The sequence below is a fragment of the Orbicella faveolata genome, unplaced genomic scaffold (genome assembly GCF_042242905.1).
Source record: "Orbicella faveolata isolate gen_17 unplaced genomic scaffold, um_ofav_v1 contig_15, whole genome shotgun sequence".
Classification (NCBI taxonomy): domain Eukaryota; kingdom Metazoa; phylum Cnidaria; class Anthozoa; order Scleractinia; family Merulinidae; genus Orbicella; species Orbicella faveolata.
In genome coordinates this window covers 11,413,968-11,432,500 of record NW_028301542.1, presented here as the reverse complement: position 1 = coordinate 11,432,500, position 18,533 = coordinate 11,413,968, and the positions used below count along the sequence as shown (strand labels likewise).

The following is an 18,533-nucleotide window of genomic DNA, read 5'->3' as shown; positions in this document are numbered from 1 at the left end:
TTTCTTCTCTCCTGCAGCTGCAAGATCTATTTGTTTGTCGAAGGAAATAAATTTTGTCTTGGCGTTATGTGCAATTTCCCTTTTCCCAAAAAATGTTGTTTCTTACTATCCTCTTATTAAATATGCTTTCAGTGACTGGTTTAATGCTTAACAGTTCAGATTTTGCCGAGTAAAACAGAACAAATTTATCACTAAGATAAATTAACCCGTATTAATTTTAAAATTCATCGTTTAAGTCTAGATTGCTCTTTTCAAGCCGGATTTTTTTTACTTAATTAGCAAGTTACATCAGAAATTTCATTTGAGAGTTGATGTTTATTTGCAACATTGCCGTCAACGAAAACTGATGTCAATCTCCAATATAGTTTTGTATGAAATGCTGTAAGCCTGGCTAATCATGTTCATTTAATGCACTTATTTCAAATTTTGCCCTTAGTTTACATTTTTAGAAAGAATCTGTCGTTAGCCGACTCGATTTAGCGTTTTATTAGCTGTTTAACAATTTATTTTGATATATACTTGTTGAAATTCTGTTACTCTGACTTTTTCGTACGTTCGGGCATTAATTGAAACAAATTTTTTCATAAGCTTAAGTTGCATGTTTGTTGTAAGCCAAAATTAAAACGAAACGTAATACAAACTGTGATGTACGGTGATATTGGACGTAATACTAGCCTTTAACGGGGGGGGGGGGGGGAAGGGAGGGGGGTTGTGTAATTAAGTAGGTATGCCCCTTGTGTTATATTAAGTACAAATTGGCTTTACGTTGTTTATCAGAGTCTTAAAACACGTATGGAAATTCATATAAAAATGATCTGGATTCATAAGGCATTTCAGCATTAAATTAATTAACTTTACGGTTGCAAGTACGAATTCAGCGTACCGCAAAAGTTTCCGATTTGAGTATTGTATTTTATCAATGAGTGTTTTTCATATTTGTATGTGATGTTTGCTGGTTATAAGTGTGGTGCACTCTCAGGAAATGAAAACTATTCTCCTATTCACTGCGTGTTTACTCAACTCAAATCTATGAACTTCCTGTGAGTGTCATACGGTGAATAAAGCGTTTTTATTAAACTGTTCTATTTATAGTCTGAGCCATGAAAAAACACCACTTCAAGACCAGATTTTAATTTATGTAGCATTTTGTTTCGCAAAACGCAAATGGAGGCTCGGAACGATATGTAAAAGAAGAATAGTTGAATCCCCAGAACTGACTTCAGTCTACTGGAGAACTCGCTCGACTCAGCCTTGGGACTGGAACTGACTTTTCTGACAAACAGTAAAAAAAAAAGGAAACTTGTGTCTTATGGACCATTTATTGTGAGCTCATCGAGTTTTGAGCGAGAAGCAGTCAAAATTTCTTTGTGGCCGAAAGTTTGTTACCACTTACGGACAGTTCTCGCAATTGCGGTACCTCGCGCCCAAATAACTTCGAATTGCCAGAAAAGCTCGCAAAAGCAAAACAAGTTCAACACAAGAACAACCTATATGTCAATTTTTTGCCAGAATCATTCTCGTTTTGGACCCTAAAATATATTCTTATTATAAATGCAGATAAATTTGAAGTGCCTCTGACGAACACAAAGCTGAACAACACCAGTAACTTTTTTAGCGTCCACTCAACCCGGTGAGCGAAATTATCAATGTATCAAAGTTTTGTTGCCATTCCCTGAACTCGAGTGCACTGAACAGTTCGTACCTAAACAAATTAAACCTAGTTTAGAAAACTAAAAATCGTGGGAACCTTTATTTTTAGCGTTAGTTCTGGAAACTTTCAAGTCAATAAGTAATCGACGTTTGCCAATACTAAAGTAATAGATCAAACTTCTATTTATTTTAAACATTATTTTAAAGGTTTGCTCTAAAAGAAAAATCGCTCCCTTTTACAGCGAGAATCTAGGAAAAAAGGAATTGAGGTCATATAACAATATATTTTTTTTTAAACCGGCGTAAGATTATCAGGATATTCTTGCACTGAGCAATTTCATTTGTCAGCGAACACGAAATGTGAAAAATCTCTGATGTACTTTAATTTTCGCGGTGCTCTATTAAATCTACTGTTTGTGTCAAGTTGATTATACGCGTTTATATTTTATTCGTCACCCTCAGAAAGGCTGTTCACTTACGGGCTTACACCAGGTTGACGGAGAAAGTAAAAGCTAAATTGAGCATCATCACTGACTCTACTAAAGGACATCAGTAATTCCTCCCGCTACGTATGGTCTTGTTTGTAGCACTGCAGTTACAACGGGCTCAGGCGTTGCTCTTTTATCTAATACAGCATTTTTGTTAAAACCAATAATAAAACTAAGACAATCTGCTTCCGAACAGAGACAACAATATTATGTTGATAGGAATGAAGACGAAATCCGATAGGAAATCGGGGAATCGAGCATTTTCGGGTTTTAGTGGACAAAACCTTGCACAAGAATAGTTTTAAGAATATAACAGTCTTCTTTGCCGGCAGCTTAAGATACGAATAGTTGCCTGAGAACTCGTGAAAATAAATTTTAAAGTTTATTGAAATTGTACAAACACAGGTTAAATTTCATCATCAGTTTCATTTTATCAGTACTTTCAAGTGTTTCGTATGAAGTTCAACATTCGGTGTTGTTAGCAATGATTTCTTTAGGGAAGATATTTAAAACAGTTGCACAGAAGTTTGCAACGCAATGTAAATAATCTTGGTACAAAGTTTTTGTCAAGGTTGTTACTCGCATTTCTGGTGAATTCCTTCTTAGAACCTAACGCAAGCCATCTTGGTCAATTACTATAGTCAGTAACACAATAGACAACGATGTTGTTTCGAAGATAAACTTGGACATGCGTAGAATGTCATATTAAACGGCAGGTGCAGACCAAAGAATATTCTTTGGATCCTTTTTTACTCAATTAATTTAGCAGCAGAATGATTTTGTATATCCAGTTTAAATAATGAATCTGATACAAAAAAACCGTGCTGCTGGGTTCATGAAAACACCGACGCTATATTCAAACTGAGTTCAACTTGAGAACTTGAGTGTATACCGAAATTTTTGTTTCTTTTATTGAAAAAAAAAAAAAACACTGGCCTATTCTCAAAATACGCCAACTCTTATTCTTATGCTTTTTAATTTAGCGCAAGTTAAAGTTTGCATAAATAAAACCTACCTTGTCAATGCATTTAGGTCATTACTGACTTTCCTGTCATAACGCTGACAAACCTGATAAAGGGTGGCGACAAAAAAGACGGCAGCCGACCGAAACATTTGCTTTTTCATTACTGTGTTATTGAGAGTAAAACTCCATTTCCTCAGTACCGTTAAATATGTACTCTTCTAGAGAATATTAAGAGACTGGACCTCTTATTTGTCATCGCCTTTTTCAAAGCAAAGCCAAACTACGTGTAGAAAATTTTGGGTAAAGACAATAATAAAACCCTCATCGGGACGAGGTGACCGCGGCTGTTTAATAGAAGTAGCCAGTTAGTTTTAGTTGTAGTATTTTACTGACTATAATTTCGGGACTTTGAAAGCTGGCCGGTTAATAAGGGTGGCCGCTTCATTTCTACTGCAAGTTACTAATATTCTTGTACTCAGTAATCGGAAAAAATATGCATATTTTTTCGCTTTAGAGTGAAGAGGTATAGTACAGAGCAAGGCAAACTCTGGCATGTTTATATTTTTCGATCTTGTATCAGTTCGCTAGTATATCAAACTGTTGTTCCTGTAAGTGAGATATCCCAGCTTGAATGCTCATCAGACGCCGCACGTTATCACTGAAATTACTTTTCCTCGTGACATCAACTTGCTTCGCTTACGTTTAACCGGCTTGCTTTCATGGCTCCATTTGGATGCAAATCTTCAAAGTCTGCACGCCCTAATTACCACCAGAACACTATAATACTTGTGGTAATATCATTCAGTTTCGTGTTTTCCATTCTTTAACAGATAAAAAGAACTTGAAACCATTTGTTCAGCAAAGTGCAAGGGAAACTGCTATTTCTCACTGCTAAGTGTTCAAATGGCTATTTTTATCAGCTTAACAAATATCTCACTGAATTAGAAACATGATTTCTTTACTTGTGTTGACGCAACTGATTTTACACTTTGCTAACTGTCGACTTAATGTACTGTTTCAAAAGAATTGATGAACTTCACGAATTGTCTAGCCGTAAAAGGAAAAAAGTACCGGATATTTTTAGTTTTCCGAATCATCTTCAACGTAATTACATTAGTGTGTTTTAAGACCCAATGAAAAGCACTTTAGCTGTGTAGGTTTCCTCTTTCAAAGCGGCTAAGGCTTCGTGTTTTGCTATGTATAAATAAGCGTAAATAGCTAAAATTTTCAATACCATAAGAAAACATCGATGTAGAAGAAGACATCGGTCTAAACGCCATCACAAATCAGACACTGACATTAGCCATCAAACGTCTTAACAAAGGTAAGCTAACAATTCTCCGATATTGACTTTGGTTTACGGAAACTTCTGTCTAATACCTGAGCATTACAAATTAACATCGTATATGCTTAAATTTATTTTAAAAGTAAGCAGTTTGTGGAATATTTGTCGATTACTTTGTCCAGGTTGTCGAACATTCTAAAGGTGTTTAACCGATAAAGCTGTAATTTAGACGCTAGCAAATTATCTGACAAAACTTTATCTTCGTTTATATGGAAACTGCCGCTTATTTGAGGTTGAAAACGCATGATCAGTTGATGAGTTTTCGCTTATACTACTACGTTAGAAACACCCATCGCGTTCATCGAGAATACATACATTTGAAAATGCTGTCCCGAGTAGAGACATTTAAAAACAGATGGTATTATTGTGGTCAGCGGAAACTGAGGCTTTGGAACAAGCTGATAACAATTCTTACTTTTAAGAGTTTGTGATTGCTGGACATCAAACCTGAGAGACAAAAAATGAACACAGAAAAGCACTGAAAAGTAATCAAACTGATAACAAAATTCGTGCTCTTACTGGATTAAATCAATCGGGTCCTGGAGAGGACAGGCACATAAATAACTGACCTGATTTAAATGAAAAAAACAGTGAAGATTTAAGGTTCACGTTTTCAATTAACCTTAAATTTAATGAAAAAAAGAAAGAGAAAAATCGCCAAAAACTTTCTTTTGGTAAAGGATTGATATTTTCTTCTATTGACTGTAGTCAAGAGAACAACAGTCATGGCTGCAAATACCGCGAAATTTCATTACATCCTGGCTTGTATTGCTACCGCAATGCTATTCGGCATGGTCAGCGGTCACTTCAGAGTAGGTCGTGAACTGTATGTTTGGCCTGTGCAACCGCGCCTTTGGCAAATACACCCATTGGACCAAGAAAGTCCGGGACAGAGACGATCATCCGAATGGTTTCAAAGGAGTAACGAGGAAAATACTGCAAAAGGAAATACAGACGAACAAAGGTAAGCAGGCAAAGTAGAACTATTTCAGTCGTAGAATGTTGTAGCTCTCGACACCATGATTCTTCAGTCAGCAGAGAGAAGAAAAGACGGAAATAACGTGAATCAAATTGATGAAATTTTTATTCGTGTAAGGGTGGGTTTTTTATCTCATCCGTATATCCTCTTTCTGCCGTAGGGACAAATGTGCAGGAACGACTCAATTGTCTTGCTTTTACTGCCGACTCAGGATTGCGATAGAGCGGGTTTTCAGTTGAGTGTTGAAAGTAGCCAGGCAATTACTTTGGTTTTGGTTTTGGTTTTACTATGCTTTGAGATCGGCTGAGTAGTCTAATTGGTAAGTAGTTGGTTTGGTTTTGGTGTTACGACACTCAATTGAAAACCGCCTTATAGCACTTACGGGCTGAAAGGGGAAGCAGTTCCTGATACAGTTTACTGCCATTCAGAGCACCTGGGTAATGTGAATGTTAGTCTGAATTTTAGCCTGGTTTAAAGCATTAAGTATCGCAGCTTTATTTAAAGAAATTAACAAAACTGAGCTCTATATGAATTACAGTTGACTGTTGATTTTATTTCACAACAGAGTAAACAATCATGTCTCCACACTAGACGGTCAAGTCTTTCACAGTGTTGGTCCAGGAGGCTTACTCACGCGGTATGCAATACATTTATCCGATCTGATCAAGTGAATACTCTATTAATTCCAAGTCGCTATAGTTATGGAATAATTACATGTGCTTGCCAAGGAATTAAAGAAATTTCATTCATAAAATGTCCGAAATATATCTCATAACTTGTTTAACTTACTGAATGACGCAGAAAAAGCATTTTTTTTCGCTCATTAATTATTTCAGTTTACAGGCGACAATAAGAACTTCATGTCTTGAGGTTTCCCTTCTGTAAATCCCATTTCCATTCCAATTAACAATTACATTATGAGCTTGAGATTTCTATGAGGTGATTGTTGATGAGGCTACCTCATAGAAATCGAGAGCAAATAATCTAATTTTTAATTAGTCAACTATTTAACAATACTAACTGCGCGTGCAAAATAGTCGGTTACTTATTAAACGTTCAGTTGTTTATCGAATTATCAGTTTCACAAAATTGACCCATTACTCTTGAGTTTCTACGAAGCAAAAATGCAATGAACAAATTCTTTGTGACCTTTGTTTATTCATTTTTGTTGCATTTTCTCTGTGCTTCTCCTTCATCAGTCGGATGGGTCTTGCGCGAAGCAAGAGGCAAACCTTTCCAGAGAGGAAGCCGCTCGCCTTCTTGTTGGAATCCCAGTCACCTGTAGGTGTCCGGAGAGTTCGTGTAAAGAAGAACCAAATAGCATCACAAGCCTTGTGGTTAGTACTTTAAATCATGTTGCTTTACTTACTCCCAAGATATAAATTAAAAAGTCCACATTCGAGCCCAGTGGCTCATACCGCAGTCGCGTAATTCTTGTTTCTTTAGCATGAAGCGGCTAGGAGTAATTCTACGTCCCCTTACCATTGCATGAGAGTCCATTCCCGTCGAGGCTACATTGAGTAAGGCATTGTGAGAGTAAAGTGTCTTATCCTAAAACACAACACAATGACCAGAGGCCGCGCGAACTGAAACCTAATACACCAATCCGTGATTAGGCAGCTTAATATTAATTGATATTGATTACTGCTTACTTACTTACTTTGCTTATCAACGAACCCCAGGAGTATATTCTGTTATCTGTTATACACTTACAAATTTCGAGGTTGTGATACCTTTTAGTATCAGTAATCATTTTTTTTCTTATTTCATTCGATAGAAAAACGGTCCACGAAGTTCGCTTGGCAAGGAATTCTAAAGAACCTCATCACTTTCACCTGTAAAATTGTGTCAGTTGAATGAAACCCGGCTTGAATGTTACTGAATAACGTGTGTTGTTGAATTTGAATGTGACATAAAACAGTATACTTACAAAACTGAATAAAAATACTAAATAATGATGATGTGAAGAAATTTATCAAAGATTATGGCAGAGATACTGAAGCTTACTACCCCAGGTCTTTCTTCATTCATTTGCAGAGCTTTATTCAAAGGTTTTCAGAATTGCCGTTGATGATATTTTTTACTCAGTCGGTAGACGGAGTAGTCTATCTTTCGCGTAGTCCGTCGTGCGTGACGTGAATGAAAACTGCGAGAAAAAATGCCGCGCGAAATCCTGGGGGCGAGGAGCGCGCGAAAGGAGGGACTACCGCCTAACCCAGGGAGTTCTTTCACGGCCGAGTGATTTTTCGATGTACGATTTCTCATCTTGACGTCCTCTTGCTCTACTCTACTCTTCAAGTAGCGAGGCAAAAACAGGCCGTGAGAAGTATATCTTCGTTCAGTGTTCGTTCCGCGAAACTGCCAAAGAAGTTTTAAGAAGAAGACAGCAAAGGAGGCAGCTTGTAAAGATTCTTGCTGCGTCTGTAGGCGTAAATCTAAAAGTTACTGCGAAAATTTCAGATGCAGAGTTTCAACCGAGAATTTACCGTTATGTATTTGACGTGGGAGATCATCCAACTGCCGCGAAATGTTTGCCGATAGTAGCGGGAATTTTTCGGGTAAATGTCCGGTTTCAAGTAAAAGTCCGGTTCAATCTCTCAAATGGACGCCAGCAAGGCCAAGCTCAGTGAATTCATATTCACTGAATTGTTCTATTTCTTGGACGATGCTGTTGAGCGGCGAAATCACTGTCACGCTTGCAGTCGGGTTCGAGGCGGAAAGCTTTGCCAAACAAGACACTTGATAAATTAAAATCTTTCTAAAACCTGTCGGCAGAATCGCAAGAACATCAAGGCTTGCGAAGCGCGATTCTAACGCTTCGATTTTTTTAATTTGCTTCTGTTCCAAAGCTTTCTACGGTCGGAAAGCGAGATAAACATTCTTGCGAAACGCCACACGTATCTCGAATGTTGACAACACGTTGTCAACGCTCCTAACATAAGCCAATCATATTTTTGCGTTGTGAGAGCAACGCATAATTTAGACTACAAGTAGTCCCTCTTTCGCTTAGTCCGTCGTGCGTGACGCAAACGAAAACTGCGAGAAAAAAAAAAGCATATGCCCGCGCAAAATCCTGGGGGCGAGGAGCGCGCGAAAGGAAACTCCGTGGCTTAGGCGGTAGTCCCCTCCTCTCGCGCGCTCCTCGTCCCCAGGATTTCGCGCGGCCATTTTTTTCTCGCGGATTTCTTTCGCGTGACGCACGACGGACTAAGCGAAAGAGGGTCTACTCGTAGACAACACAGTCGGTAGTAGTCTACCAGGGTAGAATTAAAATTTTGACGTACCAAGAGAGGGCGTGGCTTAGTCACAAGCTCTTAGGGGCAGTAAGGTTTAGAGGGTACAGTTTTGTGAGTTTTTACTCCCCTTTTTGAGGTAGGCTTCTTGCCTGTGAATCTCGTTTAAAAGCAGCGGTGCGAAAGTGAATGTGTTTTTAATTGAACAAGTGGAGCATGAGATTTGCTTAGTAGCAACGTAAAATGTGAACAGCTTCTTGCCCGTAAGTCCCATTTCTTGCCCGTGAAGAAGCTCCCTCCGTCAAACTTGAATAACTTAAAGTCCGTTCAGTGATATTGATTAGCCCTCTTTGGAAGCAATAGTAATAAAAGCTGGCTAAGCGTTGTATTAGCTTAAGGCAAAAAGACAGAATTTTATTTAGCAAAGGTTTATTTTATCGAAAGAAACGAAAAAATTGCAAACCATTTGTCGGTATTTGAATCCGCATTTCCTGATTCTTTGTTGATCAGATAGATCTAATTTTGTTAAGTTGGGGAGAAAAGGGAGAAATCTTTTTTTTTTTTTGTAATATGGAGGAAAGGGTGAATATTTTAAACGCGGCCTTACCAATTTTGCGGGAAAATAAGGTCTTGTGCTTGTGCTTATCCTTGTGTACGTGCAGACGTCTCAGGAAGAGGCACGCTATTCAGCTTAAAATAATAAATATCGACCACAAAACTTGTCAAAGTAAAATTCAGTCCGTAAAGATTTAATACAGCTTAGCCTTATAGCAAAGCCAAAATAGATTTCTAAGGCAGAGCTAGCGCTTCTGAAACGACTTTCTACGTACTCAGTTTATTTTTGTTTTCAAAATTTAATATCTCTCGTGTAGACATACATGGGGGATTAATGAGGTGTAGGCTGTGTAGGTATGTGTGGGAGATTTAATGAGATGTGGGCTGTGTAGGTATATGTGGAAGATTATTGAGATGTGGGCTGTGCAGTTATATGTGGGGGATTACTGAAACGTAGGCTGTGTAGGTATCTGTAGAGGGGGTAATGAGCTGTAGGCTGTGTAGGTACATGTGGGGGATTAATGAGCTGTAGGCTGTGTAGGTATATGTAGGGGATAAATGAAATGCAGGCTGTGAGGGAATATTGGGGGAATATTTAGGGGGGTGGTTTAAGAAGAAGACTTGATTATATATCGAGGAGGTATTGTTTTGAGAGAGACGTGTATATTACAATTGCGGTGGAGTTAAGTGGCCGCCCAACTATCAGGGTGGTGTCGCACTTATAAAGTGAAAGAACAAAAGGCTTGGCTGTGAGCCAGTGAGAAAGCACTGACGTCATAGCCAAACTGGACAAACGAGTTTCTGACACCGGCTGGATTTGATAATTCAAAATGGCGGACATACCTTAATTTAAGACTATAATATGCTAATTTGCCAAACATTCTTTATATGCACGTTTATGTTCTGTAACGGCTATGTAATTTATGCTATACATACAGTTATGTAATATACGCGTTCTTGAGTTACAGTAGCCGGATTAAGCCTTGATTGATGACGTTCGTTTAAGGTTCTCTCTGCCATCCAATATTAGTTCAAATTCCTCGACAACGTCTACCGTCTACGAATACCTAAGAACGAAAACAACTTCTGGTTCCTTGCCGCCTAAAGCATCACAATTTTCAATGTTATTCCACCAGATACCATTGTCTCCGCAACATTTAGATTTGAGGTCAATTAAGTAGCGAGATCCCCGAGAACTGGAAGCTCTGGTTTGGAGCGGGAAAGCCCCGAGTATCAACTCGCTATGTTCGAGGACGTTATTGATGACGATGGCCTTAAAGTGTTCAAGCCTTAACAGGAACCATAATCGGGGACGGTGACCGTAAGCGCGGGCTATTTCCAGTATTGGGGTTGTCCCTATGATATGGGACAATTTTTCTATTTTTAGAACAAATTGCGCCATCATGTGCGGCACACGCGCGTACATACTGCGTGGATTTTTGCGCATATAGCGCGGGGAAATGGCGTCCGAAATTCCCGAAATGTTTGATGCTTTTGGCCCACAGATCAATACGTTCATGTCTGTTGGAATTTTGCTTCAGTATTTTCGTCGTAAGCTGCTCCAGTTTGAGTGAAGTAAGACAGTGTCGAATTTAGTTTTGTCCCGCTTTATATCGCTGACCAAGTTGTGTTTCGCTGCTTCTTTAACAGAGCTCTACATTGCTCCACTCTAAGTTTCACATATGTTGAAGATTAACAGCTTTTCCATGACACAGCAAAAAACCAGTTGGATATATTTGGATATAGCACTGTTTCGGGACTCCAAAGTTTCCCTCCTATTGCCACACGCTTGCGAGGATTTCGCGAGAGTCTATCTCGGCCAAAAAGTAAAAACAAAATAATTGCAAGTTTGAGTTTCGCCTGAATTGTAAGCAACGCTTGATGTTTTATCAAGGCCCAATAAGTGACAATAAAGTTTATGTCTGTAGATGCTGCTCAGTTTTGTTTGTGTAAAAATCCAATAGAGTGTCTGTTGTCGATGAATAAGAGCGCCCGCCGATGCGTGTTTTGAGCAGTCAGTAAAACATGACAAATTGGACTTCCGCACTTTCGTGTGAAAACGTTCATCGAACTCATACTATATCTCTATAGTTATTAAATATGTTTAAGGTTGATAAATGTTTGAGAACATATTAAAAGTTTAGCTGAAAATATGTGAATACCAACTACTTAATAACCGAGAGTGAGGTCGTTACGGGGAAATCTCAAACCTCGGCCTACCGTATTGACCGAGCAATAGCGAAGTCAATACGATAGGCCGAGGTGTGAGATTTTCCCGTAACGACCGAAAGGTCGAGGTTATTAAGTTGTTTATTATATGGCTCACGAATTAAAGAAAAGAAAAAAAATTATTCGAGCGGAAGTCGTCAATTTACATGCGGCGATGCGCACGTTTACCGATTCATTCATCGTCTCAAACTCAGGGCAAAACTACATAGTCAGTGAACTTCACCACTGTATAAGTACGTATTCCGTCAAAAACACACATTTCTTTACGGAAAAATGATTGTCACAGCCTCAAAAAGGTAGTTCCGACTTTTGTGGCGAAACGTCAACGCACATAGAAAAGACAGAAAGTGTTTCAACGTCGAAACAAACGGTCTTTCGGGGAAAGAAAATGCTAATGCTTCAGAACGCACTGCTCAGAATAACTCGATCTTCGCATTCGGTTTCGACAACATATCTTCTCCTTCTTCATTCGGAGATTTATGGATGAACTTTTCAAGCCTTGTGAACGTCTAAAACTTCCTACAGTTATCAGAAACACTGCTACTGACAGAAACCGCCCGATTGTTTACTGATGATCCTGGAAGCTGATTTGCACTTGCGTGTGTTAAAGCGAGGGAATCTATTTCATGAGAGCTGTGACGGCGTTCAATATTTCGGTAAATTATTGTGACTAAGATGATAATTTATAAGTTTCTTCGAGGTGTTCTGCTCAGGATGCATGACAGATCTGACGATGATGTTTTTCACTTAGCGATTTTAGCTTTACTTAAGATTCGGCAAACTTTGATTGTTTTTCACTTGTAAGTCTAGTAAGTCAAAAACGACTTCTATATAAACTTTATTAAGGAAAAATCTCTAAGCTTTCAGCTAATCGGAATTAAATTTACTTCTCTTACTGTTTTTAATCGGCTTTCATCGTTTCAATGCGCGTGAATTTTCAGAGCCGGGCTCTTCCTAATTTGCATAATCCGTAATCGGCCCGTGGGCATTACGGCTGCATAATGACCGCTCAGATCTCGCTCTTAGCCAAGCAGAGCGCGCGTTATATCGGCCACAAGCCAAAGCCATATAATAAAGCAGAAATAATCAGCAAAGTTACGATGACGCTTTCTTTAATCAACTCGAATGAACGATTTCGACTTTGTTAGTTGAGTTAACAAAGCTCCTTGTCTATGTTATTTTCGCAGTGTAAAATTTCACTGTGTTAAAGAAACACAAATGATGTTAGTAGCCTTTTGGCGTTGGTGAAAATTGATGCAGTATCTCAGCACAAAGGACAACGAAAGAATCTTTGTCAAGATTTGTTGACAATTGAAAACACCGACTCACATTATGCAAACGAGCTACTTATGAACGCGTCAGACTTTCCTTGCAAAAACTTTTGCAAACTCGCCAAACAAACAGAAACAATAAGAAACTATCAAAACCAGGGTTTAGTTGTGATTAAGCATTGCTTGGGGAATTCACAAATTAACTCGATACCAGGGTAAAGAGTTTTCTCACATAACTTTTCTTTACAGAACAAACGCAAAATCTTACCTGTACAACTAGCGCGAGCGGATGTTATTCATTCACAGCGCGAAATTGAAGTCTTGTCTTCGACCCTGAAAAACTCACCCTTTCCATTAGCTCAGAGCATAAAACTACATACAAGAGCCCTGGTTCTTATTCCCTGCCTTATTCCCTGCCATCGCTGTGAAAAATCTGCAAGAGAATCTCGCCACTCTCACCATTTGATCACGCAACGTGACAACATCCTCGCGAGAGCTCCCGACATGTGCGTGGATCCGCGCGGATATATGACGTCAGGATGGCGCAATTTGTTCTAAAAATAGAAAAATTGTCCCATATCATTAGGTGCGCGCGGATCCCAAGACTTACGGTCTCCGTCCCCGATTATGACTCTTGGCCTTAAGCTATACTGAAGAAGAAGATGCAAACGATTGCCGTGTAGTAATGGGGAAGATGAAAACGTATTGCATCGGCGGAGTAACGTAAACGAGATTGTTTCAACAGGAGGGAAAAACTTCCTACCGAAACGCTCGACAAATTAATCGCTGAATTAAAAAGAACCTTGGCAAAGAGCTGCAATTTATGTGATTTTTTACGGTTTTTAAACGATGCTCTCATCTGCGATCGACTGGTCTTGGGATAAAACACAAAGCAGCCACTGAAGATGACAGACCCCACGTTAAACAAGTGTATCGACCTTCCAGCATTCGAGATGCACATATAGCATGGATAGTAAAGAGACTGGAGTCTTCTACTATCCATGACATATAGGGATCTTGACAATGACGACGGCGACGTCGAGGACAACGCCAAAGAAAATTGAATTTTTCCACGATGCCTATGGCTCTAAAACCTCGTTCAGGCTAAATATGTAATGACAGCGTTCAATTCTAAACGGAAATACGAAAACTTAGCAGTTCGACTCATCGTTCGCGTTCGCGGTCATTTTGCGGTGTCGTTTTGCAGAGGACGGCTATGAAATGTACAAAGGTTTACTGAACACACTTGTACAGCCTTTGTTTTGCTCGTTAAACCTTTTGTTTGGTGGTGCTCGTCGTGGTTTGTTTCAGACTCTGTTCACACTACGCCGGAGGAATTTAAAATCGCATACAGCTTTATTTCTACGGTTAAGCCTAGGGTCCAGAGTAATCCGTCACGAAAACGGAGCTTTCACTTTACTTACTTTTACTGTGAGATTTATCAGAAGGAACCTGGAACAAATTTACGAAACACTCTTGTTATTCATTAGTAAGAGACCATCTGTGTGGGATTCACATACCCTAAAGGAAATTCATGACATCCAGATCCTGGGTATACAATTTATTATCGAATACCAGGGTATGTGATTCGCAAACCTAAAAGGAAATTCATGATATCCAGCGTAACCTTTTCTCGTTAACTCAGTTGTTATCCGTTCATGTGGAACGAGGCGGACTATTCACCTAATCTGATATACTACTTCCGCGACGGTCGCTACATGTAACATGCAGTATTCGTTAGATTTAGAACAATTAAGATTACGTACAGAAAATGGATATCGGAGGATGTGCTCTAGTGACGGTTATAACTTATTTCTTCTGTAATCTTTGGAGATCAGGTACTTTTCCCTTGTCTACTCCCCGAGAGTTCACGTGTATTTCATCACGCTCCGCTATTTTGTATTTTAGTCAACTCGTTAAAAATGTCTCTTGCAAACGAGAATTCACCATCAATTGGTGGGGGTGGGGTGGGAAAGGTACATGTGTACTCTACGTAAAACATATTCCATCGCCGTCACTTAGGTTTGAACATCGCAAAGCTATATATTTGATTCAGGTAACCCCTTGCTCTCCTTGTGGTACCATTCTCCTTAGAACAAAACTAATTTGCTCTAAACGCATGCGTAGATTAGTTAGCGTTCGTGGCTTCTAGATCAGGTGAAGGATACATTGCATACGGAATCACGCACAAATGTTGAGTGGTTTTCCTTATGGTAGAAATCAACATATAGGACGCATGCGTTCTAGCATCGTTAGTGTTATACACCATCTTTCCACGCGGTATTTTATATGTCATGTCATGTGATCAAGGACGGGAGTTATTTTTCAGGTAGCGCCAATTGTCCCTTTTTATTGCAAAAGTGAAACGTTACTGTGGCTGCGTAGCTTTTAGAGTTACACGCAGGTCGGTTCAACAAATATCATCGGCTGTTTTCAATCTACAATAGTGTGCTTGTCAGGGTTCAAATGTATTGCTTCTCCTGAGCGGCTTGTTTATTTCTTGCCTTAAAGAAAAGCACAAATTTTCTCCAAAACTTTCTTTTTCGCCATAAATCGGTCCAATAGCTGGTTTTCACATGACGTCACTAAAATTCGAACTACAAAACTATTGATCTTCCTGAGATTTTACTTAAATGATGTATAAGAGCGGCTGAAAACTAATATTCATACAAATTTTCGCTCCGAATGGGCTCTTGGTTTTGTGATACACTACGCTTGAATTTCTAAGCTTTTGCGTGACGTGGCATTTATATGACGGCCTAGAGAGCTGTCATGATGGTTAAAAAAGTGACCTATTTCGGGGAACTTAGCTATCTGAACAGTTCATGTCTTAAAAAAAGTATTATTTTAACGTTTTAGAATTCCTCGAGGGATAAATTCACGCTTTTGTAGCAAAACTCAGTGACAGATGTTTCAGTTGGTTTCCAGTTACCAAGTTGGTGCCCATACGGATGGGCACCAGCATGGCGTCTCTATACAAATCTCTATAAATTTGGGTAAAAAATTTCTCCGCGTATCTCGCATAGGAAAAACTGCTGTGACCAGAATTTTGGCGAGAGTCTTTGTATATTTACCTTCTTTCATTTCCCAGATTCTGGACTTTATCTATTGACCGGTTTTGATTTTCATTTTGATCTATTTTGAATTGCGTGACACTGAAACCAGCAATTGACCATTCTTAGTCACTAACGAGCAAAATTTGGCTCGATGAAGGAATTCATACATTTTTGGTTAACTTTGTCTGTAAGAGAGACCAAAAAGTTCCCAAGTTAGTGGCTTTAATAGTCTGCAAATTGTAAATTTGTGACAAAAGAAACCAGGAAAGTGCTCAAATACTACTGCAGACTCCGTGGCACCTAATGAAAGCGCAAATTAATTTAATCAGTCTTTTGAGAAGACTCATTCATATCGGCCGAGTAGCGCTGTTTATCTCCAATACTTTTCGTTGAAACGCTTCTCAACCATCAATATCGTTATGTGTTAATTTTGAATTGTTTTATTGTTAACAACAAAGGTGGAAACAGAAAAAGAAAGTGGTATTTCGTGACTATCTGATAATCAAATTAGTTCTTGTTCATCGGTAAAAATTTGCATTTTTAGTAAAACAACATCGTTTCTGTTCCGTTTCTGCATCACTACATCAGATATTTAACTTTCTTTCATTTATCACCAAAAAACAAGGACATCTTCCGTATGTTTTGGAGAAAACAAGGGTTTCATATTATTTGCCTTTGCGAGGAAAACAAAAGTATCAAGTTACAATGTTGGCGTGAAGAGCTAAATTGTCACGTTTTCCGCTTCAACGTATTATTGAATTTAAAATGAATGAAAATCAACGTAAAACACCAGGAGTAATTAATTTGTACGTGATTTTTGGACCTTGAATGAAAATACAACCTTGAAACATACACACTGTAAAGGGGAAAAGCCCTAACAGACTATCAAGGTAGACACAAACCGGAAGCGAACCGAAAGTGGGTGAGTACTTATGGGACTACCGTGCCAGAGCTATCAATTGCGCTCTGCACTATCTGAGATTGTCTCACTAGTCTTCTCTGGTTAGCGTCGTCCGACCGACCCAGAGTTTCGCGTTCCCAAAAAAAAGAAAAAAAAAGTTACACAGAAGGCAATGAAGGCAATGACACAATATTTCAAACAATTGTCACTTTATTCTGAAACATAAGTAATTTTTTGCCCTACAGATTTTTAGTTTTTCCCTGTTCTCGTTTGACGTTGACTTTTTTCTTCCTCCATTGCCGCGATGTTGACTTTGTAACCACACCTTGTTGTTTCCAGGCTCCACGGATATTATGCCGAGGTACCGGGCCTCCTAGCTCTAGACTCCTTTTCCAATTTTATTTTTGTTCTTTTTTTTTCTTTTCCGACCGACCGACCCAAAATCAGAAAACGTATTCGACAATAAACGAAAAAAAAGGGGGGGATGGCCTTATACCTTTCGGATAACAAATTGCTGAACAAATATCAATCAAGCTTTCGATCGTTACATTCAACCTCCACAGCTTTGCTTGACGCTACCAATCAATGGTACTTCAACATCGATAATGGCCTTGCCACATCGGTTGTTTTTCTCGACTTAGCTAAAGCTTTTGACACTTTTGATCATAATATTAATTATTCCAATAATTTTTCCCCGATAATCTGGGAGAGTTTTCACCGTCCGGTAAGTGATCAGGCTCCCGACGAGAGCGAAAAAAATAAAACTAGGGCGAGCGAAGCGAGCCTGGCGGGTGAGATTTTTCCCTCTCCAGACCACTCTCGGCTATCTCTGCCCGCCTGCTTTTTCCTTCCCCTATAACACAATTAGCCTGCGAGCAGGCTCACGTTGGAGCACGAGCGCGCGGCGTAGCCGCGAGACGAGAAAGTGAGCCTGCTCTGATCTCTGCAAATTTTTCATTTCCACCCCGGAAACCGCAGAAAAAATAAGCCAACTAATTTTCACCGGAAGTATGAACTTTGGCAGCTCAGATTTCTCGGGATTTCATAACAACATGCAAGCGCGATATACGTTGTTGAACTTTGTTAATAAAGTTTTGCCGAAGAAAAACCGTCAATGTTTATGTCTAGCAAGGACACACACTTGATTCCAAGTGATCTTGCTTTGGCGGTCTGGTCTTTGATGATGCTGGTAAACGGGCAAACGCCTTCGTGGCGTTTCTTTGCCCGCTTGCAATCACATACGCTTGTAATTTTTAACTCTTCTCATATGCAGTCGGCAACATGACAAGTACGTCTTGATTCAAATGCTATTTCCTGCTCCCTCTTTAGTTTGAAATTTAACCAGAAATAGACTGTAACTTTGTTAAAACATCAGTAATACGCACACTCAACTCTTCCTCTGACTCCAAATGTGGACAACTTATTTTTTATTGTGAGAACGTGCGGTAAATTACCGACTTCATGGGGATTTAATCGCTCCTCATCAAGCATAATAGATTGACAGTTTTCTCGCCTTTCCCGCATTTCGACCAATGGTATTTCACTTCGCTCAGGCGAAGCAGAAATGAAAAAAAAAAAAAAAAAAAAAAAAAATGCAGTGATCAAGGCAAGCTCACTTTCTTGGCGCCTCTTCACCAGACTCCTTCCCGCCGGATCGCTTTGCTCTTCGACGCTCGCGCGCGATTCAAAGGTGAGCCTGCTCGCAGGCTATAACACAATCGGGAACCTGTTCACAGGCTAAGTTGGTAGAGGTCTTGTATACGAATTGAGAAGTCGTCTACGCCACCTTTGCCATGCTCTAATATACAGGCAATATTTGTGTCAAAGCTTTACACCTGCAAATCCTTTTCTGTGCGGCAACG

General features: G+C 39.3%; 1 protein-coding gene and 1 long non-coding RNA gene across 3 annotated transcripts in view; one reads left to right on the top strand and one right to left on the bottom strand.

Moving 5' to 3' along the window:
- LOC110060749 (uncharacterized) overlaps positions 1–233 on the bottom strand; it is a 1,850-nt gene extending 1,617 nt beyond the window's left edge. The window contains exon 1 of the long non-coding RNA XR_002297908.2: positions 1–233. This exon is cut by the window's left edge and continues 185 nt beyond it. This is a non-coding gene — a long non-coding RNA (uncharacterized LOC110060749).
- Positions 234–4,291: 4,058 nt separating this feature from the next.
- On the top strand, positions 4,292–7,384 carry LOC110060682 (uncharacterized). 2 transcript variants are annotated; one of them, XM_089288437.1, is made up of 5 exons: positions 4,292–4,426; positions 5,156–5,411; positions 5,992–6,063; positions 6,626–6,763; positions 7,204–7,384. In XM_089288437.1, coding segments are annotated over exons 2-5 (450 nt in total). In that variant the 5' UTR covers positions 4,292–4,426; positions 5,156–5,172; the 3' UTR covers positions 7,205–7,384. The 2 variants fall into 2 exon arrangements, with proteins under 2 accessions (XP_089144563.1, XP_020623126.1); XM_020767467.2 differs by lacking the exon at positions 4,292–4,426 and having other exon boundaries at positions 5,133–5,411.
- Positions 7,385–18,533: the final 11,149 nt, after the last annotated feature.